We start from the raw sequence: 15,417 nt of genomic DNA, 5'->3' as shown, positions 1-15,417 counted from the left end.
ACAGGTTGACACAGGAGGCAGGAGCCTGTTCCTCCTTGTTTGTTGATGTACCAGATGGCCACCTGGTTGTCCATTTGAATCAGGATGACCTGGTTGGAGAGGCGATCCTGAAATACTCTGAGAGCATATCTGATTGCTCGTAGCTCCAGGAAATTGATCTGGTGTTTGGCTTCATCTGGAGACCAAGACCCTTGAGTTTGTAAATTGGTAATGTGTGCTCCCCAACCGATGTTGGAGGCATCTGTTGTAAGGGTTATTTGAGGATCTGGAGCTTGAAAAGGAAGGCCTTGAAGGAGATTGGCCTGATTCTTCCACCAAGCTAGAGATAGACGAAGTGGGTTGGTTATGTGCACAACAGCTGATAGAAGTTGAGATGACTGAATCCACTGTGACCTTAGACTCCACTGTAGGATCCTCATGGCGAGACGAGCCATGGGAGTGATGTGTACGGAGGACACCATGTGTCTTAGCAGGACTAGAAAGTGACTTGTAGTGGAGCGTTGTCGAGACTGCAGCTGATGGGCGAGAGAGGAGATGAGAGCTCGTTCTCAAGGAAGAAATGCCTTCGCCTTGAGAGTCACAAGCCTGCTCCTATGAACGACAGGGTTTGCGATGGGACCAAGCTGGACTTTGGATAATTGATGAGAAACCCCAGAGAGATCAGGGTGTGCAAGGTGAGACGTAGGGATGTCAGAACAGCTTGCTGTGTGGGATCCCTGATCAACCAATTGTCGAGATAGGGGTAGACATGGACACCTTGAGTTCTGAGGAACACTGCTGCTGCTACTACTACGAGGCACTTGGTGAAGACTTGTAGAGCAGAGGCTAGGCCGAATGGTAGCACTCGATATTGGTAATGCTTTGGGCTTACGAGGAATCGCAGAAATCTGAGATGAGAAAGAGTTATTGCGATATGTGTGTAAGTGTCCTGGAGGTCTAGAGAGCAGAGGCAGTCTCCCCTTTGTAAAAGGGGGAGGAGGGAACCCAAGATCACCATCTTGAACTTTTCTCTTTGGAGGAACTTGTTTAAGGCCCGAAGATCTAGTATCGGGCTAACGCCACCTGACTTTTTGGGGATTAGAAAATACCGAGAGTAGAATCCGAGGCCCTGTTGGGAGTAAGGCATTGGTTCTATTGCTCTGGACTGGAGGAGGAGGGAAATCTTCTGTTCCAGGAGCGGTGAATGGTCTGATGTTCCCCACGTCAGCCGAGATGGGGAGTCTGGTAGAATGGCAAGAAAGTTGAGATGATAACCTTGAGTTATTATGGTAAGCACCTACTGGTCTGTGGTGACAGTGCCAGATGTGGCTGAAGTGGCACAATCGGCCTCCCACTGGTACATGGCTTAGTGGAGCCTGAATGCTGCTCTCTAGAAAAAAGTCAAAAACCAGATGCTGGACCTGTTTGAGGAGTTGTCTGCGGATTTTGCCTGCGAGGTTGCCTGGACTGGCCTTTCTGGTAAGGCTTAGTAGAGCGACCTTTGGACGGAGGAGGATAAGATTTCCTTTGGTGGTAAAAGGATTTCTTGGGCTCCTTTCTGAATGTTTGCTTAGCAGGATATTCAGAAGGTATAAAGGAGAGTTGGCGAAGAGTCTCATGGTGATCCATGAGTTGTGCCACTGTCTTTTGTGTTTGCTCACCAAAAAGATTATCTCCAGTGCAAGGCAATCAGATAGTCTATCCTGGACCTCAGGCCGTAGGTCGGACTTTAGCCAGGCCCATCGCCTTGCAGAAATGGCTGTTGCTGAAACCCTGGAATCGGTGTCAAACATCATAGGCAGATCTTATCTCATGCTTGCCCGCTTCTAATCCCTTTTGAACTAGGGCGTGCAATTGGTCTTGAGACTGTTGAGGTAGGGACTCAGCAAAGTCCTGTATTTGTTTAAAGAGGACCCTGTTGCACTGGGTCATATAAAGTTGATAAGAGGTGATGCGGGATATAAGCATTGCCCCTTGAAAGATACGGGGACCTATAGCATCCAGGAATTTTTGTTCCTTTCCTGGAGGACAGGAAGAATGAGACTTGGATCTTTGGGCTGCAGCAGTCAAAAAAGCAAATAGAATGTTAGGAATTATTAGGAAGGGAATGGTTAATAGAACGGAAAATGTCATAATGCCTCTGTATCGCTCCATGGTGAGACCGCACCTTGAATACTGTATACAATTCTGGTCGCCACATCTCAAAAAAGATATAGTTGCGATGGAGAAGGTACAGAGAAGGGCAACCAAAATGATAAAGGGGATGGAACAGCTCCCCTATGAGGAAAGGCTGAAGAGGTTAGGGTTGTTCAGCTTGGAGAAGAGATGGCTGAGGGGGGATATGATAGAGGTCTTTAAGATCATGAGAGGTCTTGAACGAGTAGATGTGACTTGGTTATTTACACTTTCGAATAATAGAAGGACTAGGGGGCATTCCATGAAGTTAGCAAGTAACACATTTAAGACTAATTGGAGAAAATTCTTTCACTCAACGCACAATAAAGCTCTGGAATTTGTTGCCAGAGGAAGTGGTTAGTGCAGTTAGTGCAGCTGGGTTCAAAAAAGGTTTGGATAAGTTCTTGGAGAAGTCCATTATCTGCTATTAATTGACTTAGAAAATAGCCACTGCTATTACAAGCAACAGTAACATGGAATAGACTTAGTTTTTGGGTAATTGCCAGGTTCTTATGGCCTGGATTGGCCACTGTTAGAAACAGGATGCTAGGCTTGATGGACCCTTGGTCTGATCCAGCATGGCAATTTCTTATGTTCTTATGTTCTTTGGGCTGACTCAACAACCACTGAATGGTGGTCCAATTGCAACTTCTGGAAACCAGGAGTTGACTGGACTAGATATGTAGTGTCAGCTTTCCGATTGACTGGTGCCACAAAACCAGGATGTTCCCAATTTCTTTTGAGAAGATCCAGGAGGACATCATGGATGGGAACAGATGTTAGTTCTTTAGGAGCATCATCTGATGTCTATCATCTTGTTCTGTCTGAAGTTGAAAAGGAACCACTTCAGCCATTTCCTTCACAAAATTAATGAAGGACAAGTCCTCTGGCGGAGAACGCTTCCTGCTTTCAGCAGGAGAGGGTGGCAATGGCAAGTCATCGGTATCCTGGGATGAATCGTCAGTCCAGGTATCGTAGGGATCAAATTGGTAATGCGGTAATAATGGAAAATTTCAATTACCCCATTATTGACTGGGTAAATGTATCATCGGGACATGCTAGAAAGATAAAGTTCCTGGATGGAATAAATGACAGTTTTATGGAGCAATAGATTCAGGAACCGACGAGAGGGGGAGCAATTTTAGATCTAATTCTCAATAGAGCACAGGATTTGGTGAAAGAGGTAACGGTGGTGGGGCCACTTGGCAATAGTGATCATCATATGATCAAAATTGAATTAATGACTGGAAGGGGGACAGTAAGCAAATCACTGCTCTAGTGCTAAACCTTAAAAAGGGAAACTTTAATAAAATGAGAAAAATATTTTTAAAAACTGAAAGTGTTGCGTCCGGTCGCAGACGGCTGCGACCGCTCTGCTTGACCTCTCTTCTACCCTTTTCTTCCTCCCTGGGAAGGATGGCTGCCTCCGGTGCTGATTGCCGAAACCCTTGGCGTCTCCGACACAGCATGGGTGTCCCCATCTGCCATGTTTCTTCCTGAGGCCTCCTAGGCGCGCGCGCACACGCGCCACCTACACTTTTGAGTACGTCATGGCGGGAACCTTTGGAGTGTCCCCACCGCATGACGTCAGTACCTCTGGGTATTTAAACCTCCGCTCCGCTATAGCCCAACGAGTTAGCAAGGACTTCGGTTTTACTACTCTGACTGCTTCTAAGCTGCTTGTTTGGATTCCTATCTACCCTCCGGGGTAAATCGCTACAACAGAAGCTCTGGGTACCCGCTCCTCGGGGGCCTCTTGCTTCATCTGCCCCTTGGGATTCTACTACCTAACCTAGACACCCCCTCCTCGGGGGTCCTATCTACTTTCTTCCAGGATCCTTCAGTGGTCCTAGGAACTCGCTCCTTGAGGGCCTATCCTGCTCAAGGTATCCTGTATCTCAGACCTCAGGTCCCTCTCTTCATTCATCTACCAAGGAGGTTACCAGCACTGCCACTCTGAGTATCACTATGCTCCAACTCTCAGTATTCCACCCTTCAGGTTCGGCTTATCCTACACTGCGGAACACTACTAACCTTGCTACATCCGGGTGAGACCATCATCTATAGAGACTGTCTGAGCTTACTGTGATATCGCTGGCCTACAGTACTATTCCTTCCATGAAGCAAGATTCTACTCACATCAGCAGTACAATAAAGCTTTCTTTCCTCAGCTTCTGCTTACTAGAGTCTAGCCTATTGCTGTGGTTCCCCACGGGGCCTCTCCCTGTAGGAGGAGTCATTGCCACTTCGACCAAGAGTCCACAATATGCCACAAACCCAACAGAAAGGATCAGCTACAAAGGTAAAAAGTGTGCAAGAGGCATGGACATTGTTAAAAAAATACCATTCTAGAAGGTCCAGATGTATTCCACACATTAAGAAAGGTGGAAGGAAGGCAAACCGATTACTAGCATAGTTAAAAGGTGAGGTGAACAAGGCTATTTTAGCCAAAAGATCTTCATTCAAAAATTGGAAGAAGGATCCAAAAGAAGAAAATAGGATAATGCATAAGCATTGGCAAGTTAAATGTAAGACATTGATAAGACAGGCTAAGAGAGAATTTGAAAAGAAGTTGGCCGTAGAAGCAAAAACTCACAGTAAAAACTTTTTAAAATATATCTGAAGCAGAAAGCTTGTGAGGGAGTCAGCTGGACCGTTAGATGATCAAGGGGTTAAAGGGGCACTTACAGAAGATAAGGCCATCGCGAAAAGATTAATCAATTTCTTTGCTTCAGTATTTACTGAAGAGGATGTTGGGGAGATACCCGTACCGGAGAATGTTTTCATGGGTAAAGATTCAGATGGACTGAACCAAATCACGGTGAATGTGGAAGATGTGGCAGGCCTGATTGACAAGCTGAAAAGTAGTAAATTACCTGGACTGGATGATATACACCACAGGGTTCTGAAGGAACTAAAAAATGAAATTTCAGACATATTAGTAAAAATTTATAACCTACCATTAAAATCATCCATTGTACCTGAAGACTGGAGGGTGTCTAATGTAACCCCAATATTTAAAAAGGGCTCCAGCGGCAATCCAGGAAACTATAGACCAGTAAGCTTGACTTCAGTGCCAGGAAAAATAGTGGAAAGTGTTCTAAATATCAAAATCACAGAACATATAGAAAGAAATGGTTTAATGGAACAAAGTCAGCATGACTTTACCCAAGGCAAGTATTGCCTCACAAATCTGCTTCACTTTTTTGAAAGGATTAATAAACATGTAGATAGAGGTGAACCAGTAGATGTAGTGTATTTGGATTTTCAGAAGGCGTTTGACAAAGTTCCTCATGAGAGGCTTCTAGGAAAAGTAAAAAGTCATGGGATAGATGGCGATGTCCTTTTGTGGATTACAAACTGGCTAAAAGACAGGAGACAGAGTAGGATTAAATGGACAATTTTCTCAGTGGGAGTGGGCAATGGAGTGCCTCAGGGATCTATATTGGGACCCGTACTTTTCAATATATTTATAAATGATCTGGAAAGAAAAGGACGAAACATAGAAATGACGGCAGAAGAAGACCAAACGTCCCATCCAGTCTGCCCAGCAAGCTTTCGCACTTTTTTTTTTCCTCATACTTATCTGTTACTCTTTGCCCTTAGTAACCTTTTGGTTCTATTTCCCTTCCACCCCCGCCATTAATGTAGAGAGCAGTGTTGGAACTGCATCTTAAATGAAATAGCTTAATTAGTTAGGGGTATTAACCGCCACAATAAGCAAGCTACACCCATACTTATTTGTTTACCCAGACTATATAATTCAGTCCTTGTTGGTAATCAAATTTGCAGATGATACAAAATTGTTCAGATTAGTTAACTCACAAGCAGATTGTGATAAATTGCAGGAAGACCATGTGAGACTGGAAAATTGGGCATCAAAATGGCAGATGAAATTTAATGTGGATAAGTGCAAGGTGATGCACATAGGGAAAAATAACCCATGCTATTGTTACACAATGTTAGGCTCCATATTAGGAGCTACCACCCAAGAAAGAGATCTATGCGTCATAGTGGATAACATTGAAATTGTTGGTTCAGTGTGCTGCGGCAGTCAAAAAAACAAACAGAATGTTAGGAATTATTAGAAAGGGAATGGTGAATAAAACGGAAAATGTCATAATGCCTCTGTATCGCTCCATGGTGAGACCGCACCTTGAACACTGTGCACAATTCTGGTCGCCGCATCTCAAAAAAGATATAGTTGCGATGGAGAAGGTACAGAGAAGGGCGAGCAAAATGATAAAGGGGATGGAACAGCTCCCCTAGGAGGAAAGACTAAAGAGGTTAGGACTGCTCAGCTTGGAGAAGAGATGGCTGAGGGAGGATATGATAAAGGTGTTTAAAATCATGAGAGGTCTAGAATGGGTAAATATGAAATGGTTATTTACTCTTTCAGATAACAGAAGGACTAGGGGGCACTCCATGAAGTTAGCATGTGGCACATTTAACACTAGTCAGAGAAAGTTATTTTTTACTCATCGCACAATTAAACTCTGGAATTTATTGCCAGGGGATGTGGTTAGTGCCATTAGTGTAGCTGGGTTTAAAAAAGGATTGGATAAGTTCTTGGAGTAGAAGACCTTTACCTGCTACTAATTAAGTTGACTTAGAAAATAGCCACTGCTATTACTAGCAACAGTAACATGGGATAGACTTAGTTTTTGGGTACTTGTCAGGTTCTGATGGCCTGGATTGGCCACTGTTGGAGACAGGATGCTGGGCTTGATGGATCCTTGGTCTGACCCAGTATGGCATGTTTTTGTGTTCTGATGTTCCCCCAAAGACTTCATCAGCTGGTCCAAATCCTCCCCAAAAAAGAGCCTTCCTTTGAATAGTAGATTACCCAACTGTACCTTGTACCACATGTCCACTGACCAATTCCACAGCCACAAAAGACTGCGGGCTGCTACCGCTGAGATTATGCTCCTAGCCGAAGTGCACACCAAGTCATACAGCGAATCCGCAACGTAAGCACTACAGCCTCCAAGTGCGCTGACTGGAGAGCCTTGTCTTCGAAACATTTGCACCCAAAGACAAGCCCTTTTCATCATGCTACCACAAATGGCAGCACGGAGACTCAAAGCAGAGACTTCGAACATCCACTTCAATTGAATCTCCAACTTGCGATCCTGCACATCCTTCAGAGTGGCAGCCCCCGCTACCGGAATGGTAGTCTTCTTGGTGACCGCCGAAACTGCCACATCCACCTTTGTTACCCGTAAGAGTTCCAATGTATCCTCCATCAGATGGTAAAGCTTGGCCATGGCTCGACCCACATTTAGACCCGCTTCCATAAAATCCCATTTCCGGTTCACCAACTTGCGGATCTTCTTGGGCAAAGGAAAAGCATTAGCAGGGCCCCACAGTCCATCCAGGACTGGATTCTCGCCCTCATTATCAGACTCCTCCTGAGTCACCTTACCCCCCCAATTCCTGCATCACCTGAGGAATAAGGGGGTGCAACCCCTCCTTTCTTGAACAAGCAGACCACCCTCAAATCATCTCCTTCCAATGCAGGACAGTCCTCCTTACCTGGATGCTCCTTATTCGCCTCCGGGTCTACGTTTGGAGTCGCATCTGCATCCTCATCCGGATCTGCGTCCTGCAAATCTGGGTGGTCCTGAAAATCATTGGAATCACCCAGATCTCCGGGATCAGCCTCTGAACCTTCGCGACCCAGACGGTGCAGCAGATGTCCAGAAGGCACCACCTTAGGATGTTTAACAGTTCATGGGACGGGCCTCCCTTAGGACGTTTAGCCCCCAACCCCTTCCTAGCCAGGAAAGCCTTGTGGAGCAGCTAAACAAAAACTGGGGAGAAACCATTGAGATCGGAATCTGCGGTCCCTTGCCCCCAAAGACTGTCCTACCGACTCCATCCCCCTTCCTATCCCTCCTGCATCACAGGGGGACAAAGGAGGTGGCGAATCCACAGCTTCTACGACTGCCACTAGCTCCTTCCCACAATCTCCAGAGACACCAGAACCCCCCCCCCCCCCCCCCCCCCGGTTCCCAGCTGCATTCCCAGATGAGCAAGGGACCTTTTTCCCCAAGGTTACCCCCGATGTCCCTTCCTGCTGCACAGGCAGTGCGCAGTGAACGGCTATTGAGAAGCACGGACCAAATGCCGCAGGCCTTGCAAGCTGCCACATACGGCGCACTGAAAACAGTTAGGCTGCCTGCGCAGTCAAAGGCAGAGCGGCACCCTAAAACAAAAAATAGTCCAAGCGGCGCACAGGAGAAGGCATGAAATGGGCCCACCGCCATGCACACTCCAAAAACTCTGTGGAATTGGCAGCAACCACGGCACTGAAAAAAACCTTCAAATCACAACCACGGTAAGGCAAGTCCCTGCCGACAGGAAATAGTGCGCCCAAAAACCTCCCTCAAACCTCCGGGGAGCAGAGAGGAAGGGTAAGTCCCGGATCAGACCCCCCTGAAACGTCGACAGCTCCCGCTGTCCTCAGAGTACTCACCACCGTGCCCAGACTGCAGCCGCTGTAAAGGAAAAAGGCAACAATTTTATTTTTTAAAAGCTTAGAGGCACAAATATAGGGAGAGAGCCAGTCCCTTGCTATCAGAACCTTCAGCCAACCCGGGCGAGCACCAGCCAGTGGTTTCCAAACCTCCAGTTGCCCGGCTCCACCTGCCTAGCACCTCAGGAAGCCAACATCGAAAGTCCAACTTCTAAAAAAAAATTTTCTCTTTTCTAAACTGCAGGTTTAGCACCTCTACCATCTGCTGGAGACAAAGAAATATTGAGGGACTGCAGGTGGCACTCTCGGTTAAATAGCAGTGCCTCAAAGTTTTGTTCTCTGCCTCCATCTGCTGGTAGGGATGCATAAACCCACTCGTCTGGACTTATCTGGGTATGTACAGGAACAAGGTTTGACTTGAAGATGTTGATAAGAACTCCAGAGACTATAGGAGTCAAATGGTCTATTTGAGGAAATCCAAACTCCCTGACTGGAATGGATCTGCCACCTGTCATCCAAGTAATGGAAGGCAGACTTCCAGCCAACGAAGGCACTACTACGCCCTTTGTGAACATCCTTGGGGCCACAGACAAACCAAAGGGAACAACTTTGTACTGTAATGAACATCTTCCACTATGAATCTAAGGTACTTTGTGAGAAATGGATGGATGGCCATTGAGCATATGCATCCTTCAGTTCCAGGGAATACATTCAATCCCTGATCTGAACAAATGGGAGAACTGTGGAGAGGGAATTCAGCTTTAATTTCTCCTGTACCAGCAGCTTGTTCAGCCTGTGTAATTCTAGAATAGGTCTCAGCCCCTCACCTCTGTTTTCTTGGGGTTAAGAAAGACCTGAAAACCTGGTTATACGACCGTGCATACACAGAGGCAACAAAGTTAAGAGATTTACAAGCACTTTAAAGGCAACGTTTATCGTACTCATGCAGGTTTAACTAAGTAGATTTTAGGTCGTATGGTTTATATGTTTTTTATGGCTATTATATCTATTTATCTTTTACTATTCTTTTATAAGGTTTGATTAATGTTCGTACTATTATCTTAGCTATTTATCTGATATATTGTGACTTTTAATTTATGTATTATATTTCTTTGCTTCCATTTTAATGTAAACCGTTGTGAAGGTTCGTTTAAAACAACGGTATATAAAACTTAACAAACAAACATAAACCACCCTCCACTCACACGAATGCACTCCTGGGAAGGAACCAGTTTTATTGCTTTCTGTTGAAAGAGTGACACCATCTCCAGCTGAAGCCAGATAGGCTGAGATAGCTATTTTTCTGTTTTCAGTTCAGACCTAAGTCACGAGCAAACTGGAGAACTGTAAACTGCAGCCAACCTCCACAATTTTCAGGACCCAACAGTCCCTGGTGATCTTACACGCTGAAAGAATGGACTGGCCAGAGGTGGTGGGGAGTTGGATTTGAAATCAGTCAAAAGCTAGATCCAGATTTTACCTGTAACTACTGAGGGGTCTTGGGTTGATGCCTCTTTTTTTATGCCCCTCCTGGCAGGACAGGGGCAGTCCAAAGAATCTGAGTATTGTGTGCAATTCTGGTCACATCTCAAAAAACATATAGTTGCACTGGAAAAGATAAAGAGAAGGGCAACCAAAATGATAACACGGATGAATGGCTGTCCTATGAGGAGAGGCTAAAAAAGGTTAGGGTTGTTCATCTTTGAAAATTGACAGCTGAGGAGTATATGATAGAGGTCTACAAAATAATGAGAGGACTAGAATGGGTAAAAGTGAATATTTACTTTTTCAGATAATACAAAGACTAAGGAGCACTCCAAGAAGTTAGTAGGTAGCACACTTAAAACAAACCGGAGAAAGTTCTTTTTTACTCAACTCAATTAAGCTCTGGAGTTCATTGTCAGAGGATGTAGTTAAGGCAGTTAGTATAGCTGGGTTTAAAAGAGTTTTAGACAAGTGCCTGGAGAAGTCCATACACTATTAATCAGGTTGTCTTAGGGAATAGCTACTGCTTATTTCTGGCATTAGTAGCATGGGATTTATTTACAGTTGAGGAATTGCCGGCTATTTATATCCTGGATTGGCCACTGTTGGAAACAGAATACTGGGATTGATGAACCCTTCGTTTGACCCAGTATGGCAACTTATGTTCTTATAGAACTGTGAAAAATTTTCTTCCCTAAGCATCCAGAAGTTTTGTGTCTTTCCTGAAAGAATACTAGAGATCTCCCAGCATAGCTCTCTGCTTCAACAGCAGGGGAGAAGAAAAACTGATACTTCATGCATATCCAAGCATAGCTCTCTGCTTCAACGGCAGGGGAGAAGAAAACTGATACTTCACGCATATCCAGCATAGCTCTCTGCTTCAACGGCAGGGGAGAAGAAAAACTGATACTTCACACATATCCAGCATAGCTCTCTGCTTCAACGGCAGGGGAGAAGAAAAACTGATACTTCCCGCATATCCAGCATAGCTCTCTGCTTCAATGGCAGGAGAGAAGAAAAACTGATACTTCACGCATATCCAGCATAGCTCTCTGCTTCAACGGCAGGAGAGAAGAAAAACTGATACTTCACGCATATCCAGCATAGCTCTCTGCTTCAACGGCAGGGGAGAAGAAAAACTGATACTTCACGCATATCCAGCATAGCTCTCTGCTTCAACGGCAGGGGAGAAGAAAAACTGATACTTCACGCATATCCAGCATAGCTCTCTGCTTCAACGGCAGGGGAGAAGAAAAACTGATACTTCACGCATAATCAGCATAGCTCTCTGCTTCAACGGCAGGGGAGAAGAAAAACAACCAATAAGGGCTGTATAACATAGTCTGGGTAAAACAAATAAGCATGGGTGTAGCTTGCTTATTGCAGCGGTTACTACCCCTACTACCCCTCGGCGCCGATTACTACCGGTTACTACCCCTACTACCCCGATTACTACCGGTTACTACCCCTACTACCCCTCGGCGCCGATCCTGACCAACTCTAACAAGAGAGACCACATCACGCCCATTCTTTACAATCTCCACTGGCTCCCAATTAAATTTAGAGTCTCCTACAAAGTCCTGACCCTCACTCACAAATACCTAAACAACAAAGCACCGATAGATCTCACCCATCAACTCCGTACCATTAAATCAACAAGACCAATCAGAAAAGCCTACCAAGACACCCTGATCATCCCTCAAACCAAAACTCCACTAAGAAATAGGGCTTTCTCCACAGCAAGTCCTTCACTTTGGAATTCACTACCAACAGAACTCAGACAAGTCACCTGCCACCAGTCATTCAAGAAAAAACTGAAAACCTGGCTATTCAGCCAAGCATTTCCATGATTTCTAAGAAGCTGTTTCAACGAACTCTTATTACACCCTCTCCGCTCCAACTATATAACCCCTCCATTCCCCGCCCTCCATTCTTTTCTCCCCCTTGGATTTAGACATATAAGACTTTGTTGTGCCATGTATATCTTGTTCTTATGTTTATCCATGTATTTTTGTGCCACTGTTTAAATGTTACTCAAAAAGTTATACAATATGTTACTCTAAAAAGTTCTTTGTTATATGTAATTGCCCACAAGCAAGCTTTTCAACTGTTCTCTGTAAACCGATTTGATTTACATATTATGTAAGAAGATCGGTATATAAAAACCATAAATAAATAAATAAAATAATCAAGCTTGATATTTCACTTGGATGCAGCTCCATCACTGCTCTCTACATTAATGGTGGGGGTGGAAGGGAAATAGAACCAAAGAGCTAAGAGAAACAGATAAGTATGAGAAAAAATGTGTGAAGCTTGCTGGGCAGACTGGATGGGCCGTTTGGTCTTCTTCTGCCGTCATTTCTATGTTTCTATTAGACTTTCTGAGCTGCTTAAGAGCCAACTCTACAACATGAGTGGTGAGGAAGCTAGACCACACCAAAACCAGGGGCTGGTTATACTCTATTCTTTAAGTTAAGTTTGGCAGGCTAGCAATAGGATTCTGACACATGCCTGACTGGAGAGCTTCGAGAATTTGTGAATTGGAATCGCCGCTGAGTCTGCAAACAGTATCTTGGAGTGGGTGTCTCATGCTGATGCAATCAACAAAACGTTTTAATGCATAAAAGAGGGTCACGTGTCTGTGAGAAAGCGAGGACAAAATAAGAGGGGGCTCATGAGCAGGAACCATCTTATATGCTCATTAAGACTTTTATTGAGCTTTGAGAGATGGGTCCGTTCGGTCCTGTTGGACGATGTCACCCACATGTCATGGCAATTCAATCCTGCTTGTTCAATAGAGAACCAAAAACTAAGTCAGATAGCCTGGAGGAATGTTAAACATCTACTATATGAGAAATTTTCATAAGAAGTGCCATGCTAAGCCAAATTGATGTCCATTGTCTCCAACAGCAACCGGTCTGAGTCACAAGTGCTTTTCGGATCCCCAATCTATTTCTTGTAGCTCACTCCCAGAGACAAGCGCTGACTTTCCCAACATTCTATTGTCTGAAAATTTTCCCAAAAGCACATTCAGCAGCATATAGCCCTAGCAGTAGGATTCCATTTAGAATATTCCTCTTGGAAGACCTGTCACCTACAAAGAAGTGTTCAACACCTCTATATTCTAAAGGGATTCTATCAGTGCCACTCACTCAGAGCATCAGTCAAGATGTCTCATTAATAAAGAAAGCAATTTCTCTCACTTACCTCCTTTTGGGTACCCGGGGTGTTTTGTCATCTTTACGCCTCCTACCTCTTCTGGGAAGAAGCAAAGAGATGGAATTAGCGCACTTCAGTCATACACATCAGGCTGTAAGCACAAAAAAGGAAGAAAAACAAGGAGAGGAAAGAAGGGAATGAAAAGAAATGAAATCTAAAAATAAGCATGGGACAGTCAGATATGCACTTCATATCAATGTTGTCCTGCAATGAGACAAAGAAATGACAGCAAAAGACAGCGAGAAAGAATCAAATCTGTCATGGGTTTCTCCTCACTTCCTAGGTGGATCATCTTCTTCCCGGAATTCATTTTCTTCCTTTACTTCTACCTTGATCTCCTTCTGCTTTTCCTTTTCTTCTTTCCCTGATTTCCGCCTGGCCTTCAGGGGTTCCCTGAAGAAAGGAAGACATGCTTGAATTAACAGGTATGATGTAGAATTAAGAATCATTTGCTTGACATCAGTATTATCAGATTGACAATCCTGTTCCCATCTTGCCCATCATTAGTTATGTAAAATCAGTGCATCAGTCCTTCATCCCCACAACTTGGTAACAATTAAGGGAGAACAGAGTTGCTTACCTGTAACAGGTGTTCTCCAAGGAGGGCAGGGTATCAGTCTTCATATGAGGGACATCATCGGATGTAGCCCGGCATGGAAAACGTATGTCAAAGTTTCTAGAACTTTGAACATCTCTGAGCACGTTCGGCATGCATTATGCCACGCATCCTTATAGCATAGAATTGAGGAACAATAAATTAAAATACGAATAAAGTCCATGAAGTGGAAACCTAACTCTGTAAGGGTGGCAAGCACAATAGCAGTCCTCACTCATGGGTGAATCCCTAGCTACAGGTTGCCCCCCCCCCCCCCACCAACATAAAAGGGGGCCAACAAAACACCAAAATAAATGCCACCGGGCACAATAACTAGTTTTCTTGGCAACAAGGGGGGGGGGGAAGGAGGGGCAGCCTGAACAAAAAGAACAGGCCCTAAACGGGAACAGAGTTAGGTCGTACACCTCAAACCATTTCAAATGGACAAATCAGCCACCCCTAGCCAAACAGTAATGCGATGTGAAAGAATGGACTGAAGTCCACGTCATAGCCCTACAGATCTCCTCCATGAGGACTGGCAAGTGGGCCACCGACACTGCCATGGCTTGAACAGAGTTAGCCTTGACATAGCAGCTAAGATGCAATCCCACTTAGGTAAAACAGAAGGAGATGCAGTCTGCTAGCCAATTGGAAAGCGTCTGCTTGGCAACCGTGATCTCCAACTTATTCTGATCAAAGGAAACAAAGTTGGGTGGACTGTCTATGGGCTTCTGTACACTCCAGACAGAAGGCTAAGGGTCTTTTGCAGTCCAAACTGCACAGGACTCATTCGCCTTGATGCAAATGGAGATTAGGAAAAATGTGGAAAGACAATGGGCTAGTTAAGATGGAAGTCTGACACCACCTTAGGCATCAACTGTAGTGATGGGCTAAGAGAGGACTTGGGGTAGTTGAAGCCAAACCCTAATGATGCCAGCATGAGAGCAATGACTCCTTGGCCCCTGTCTGAGATGTGCTCTTGACCAGGTAAGGGAAAACGTGGACTCCCAGTCCACAAAGGTGCATTTTGTGAAGATACATGGGGCTGATGCTAGCCCAAATGGCAAGATGTGGTACTGGAAGTGCTGTTGTCCAACTACAAATAGGAAATACTTTCACTGACCATGGAAGATCTCAATGTGAGTGTACATGTCATTCAGATCGAGGGAGCACAGCCAGTCTCATTTTTACAACGAGGGGATCAAGGTTCCCAGGGAAACCATATGAACTTTTATCTTCTGAGAAATCTTTTCAAGGTTCTTAGATGATGGTTGTGACAGAGTCTAGTCCTGGGGGAATTCTGCGCTACTGTGGAGCACAGAATTCCCCCCCCCCCCCGCGCAGAATTGCCATTTGCTGCACAGAACTGCCAAATTCTGCACAGAAAATAGCAGAGGAGACCCCGGCATGCCGTGAGTGGAGCGTGGACATGCTCTGCTCATGGCGAAGATGAAGGCCCAGGTGCGCCGTTCGCGGCGAAAATGGA

At 45.0% G+C, this 15,417-nt stretch overlaps 1 protein-coding gene across 8 annotated transcripts in view; it reads right to left on the bottom strand.

The window, feature by feature from the left end:
- The window catches only part of ZFP91 (ZFP91 zinc finger protein), a 151,947-nt gene that overhangs the window by 66,474 nt on the left and 70,056 nt on the right, over positions 1-15,417 (bottom strand). For 7 of the 8 annotated variants that reach the window (XM_029574761.1, XM_029574752.1, XM_029574754.1 and 4 more), the window contains 2 exons: positions 13,613-13,729; positions 13,325-13,375 (listed from right to left, as the gene is read on the bottom strand). In XM_029574761.1, coding sequence (XP_029430621.1) covers positions 13,325-13,375; positions 13,613-13,729 — 168 coding nt within the window. The remainder of the gene's footprint in view (positions 1-13,324; positions 13,376-13,612; positions 13,730-15,417) is intronic. The other variant, XM_029574756.1, reaches the window with a different exon arrangement.

The sequence above is a fragment of the Rhinatrema bivittatum genome, chromosome 13 (genome assembly GCF_901001135.1).
Source record: "Rhinatrema bivittatum chromosome 13, aRhiBiv1.1, whole genome shotgun sequence".
NCBI lineage: Eukaryota > Metazoa > Chordata > Amphibia > Gymnophiona > Rhinatrematidae > Rhinatrema > Rhinatrema bivittatum.
The sequence above is the reverse complement of the archived record's forward strand: the minus strand, read 5'-3'. Positions and strand labels throughout refer to the sequence as shown.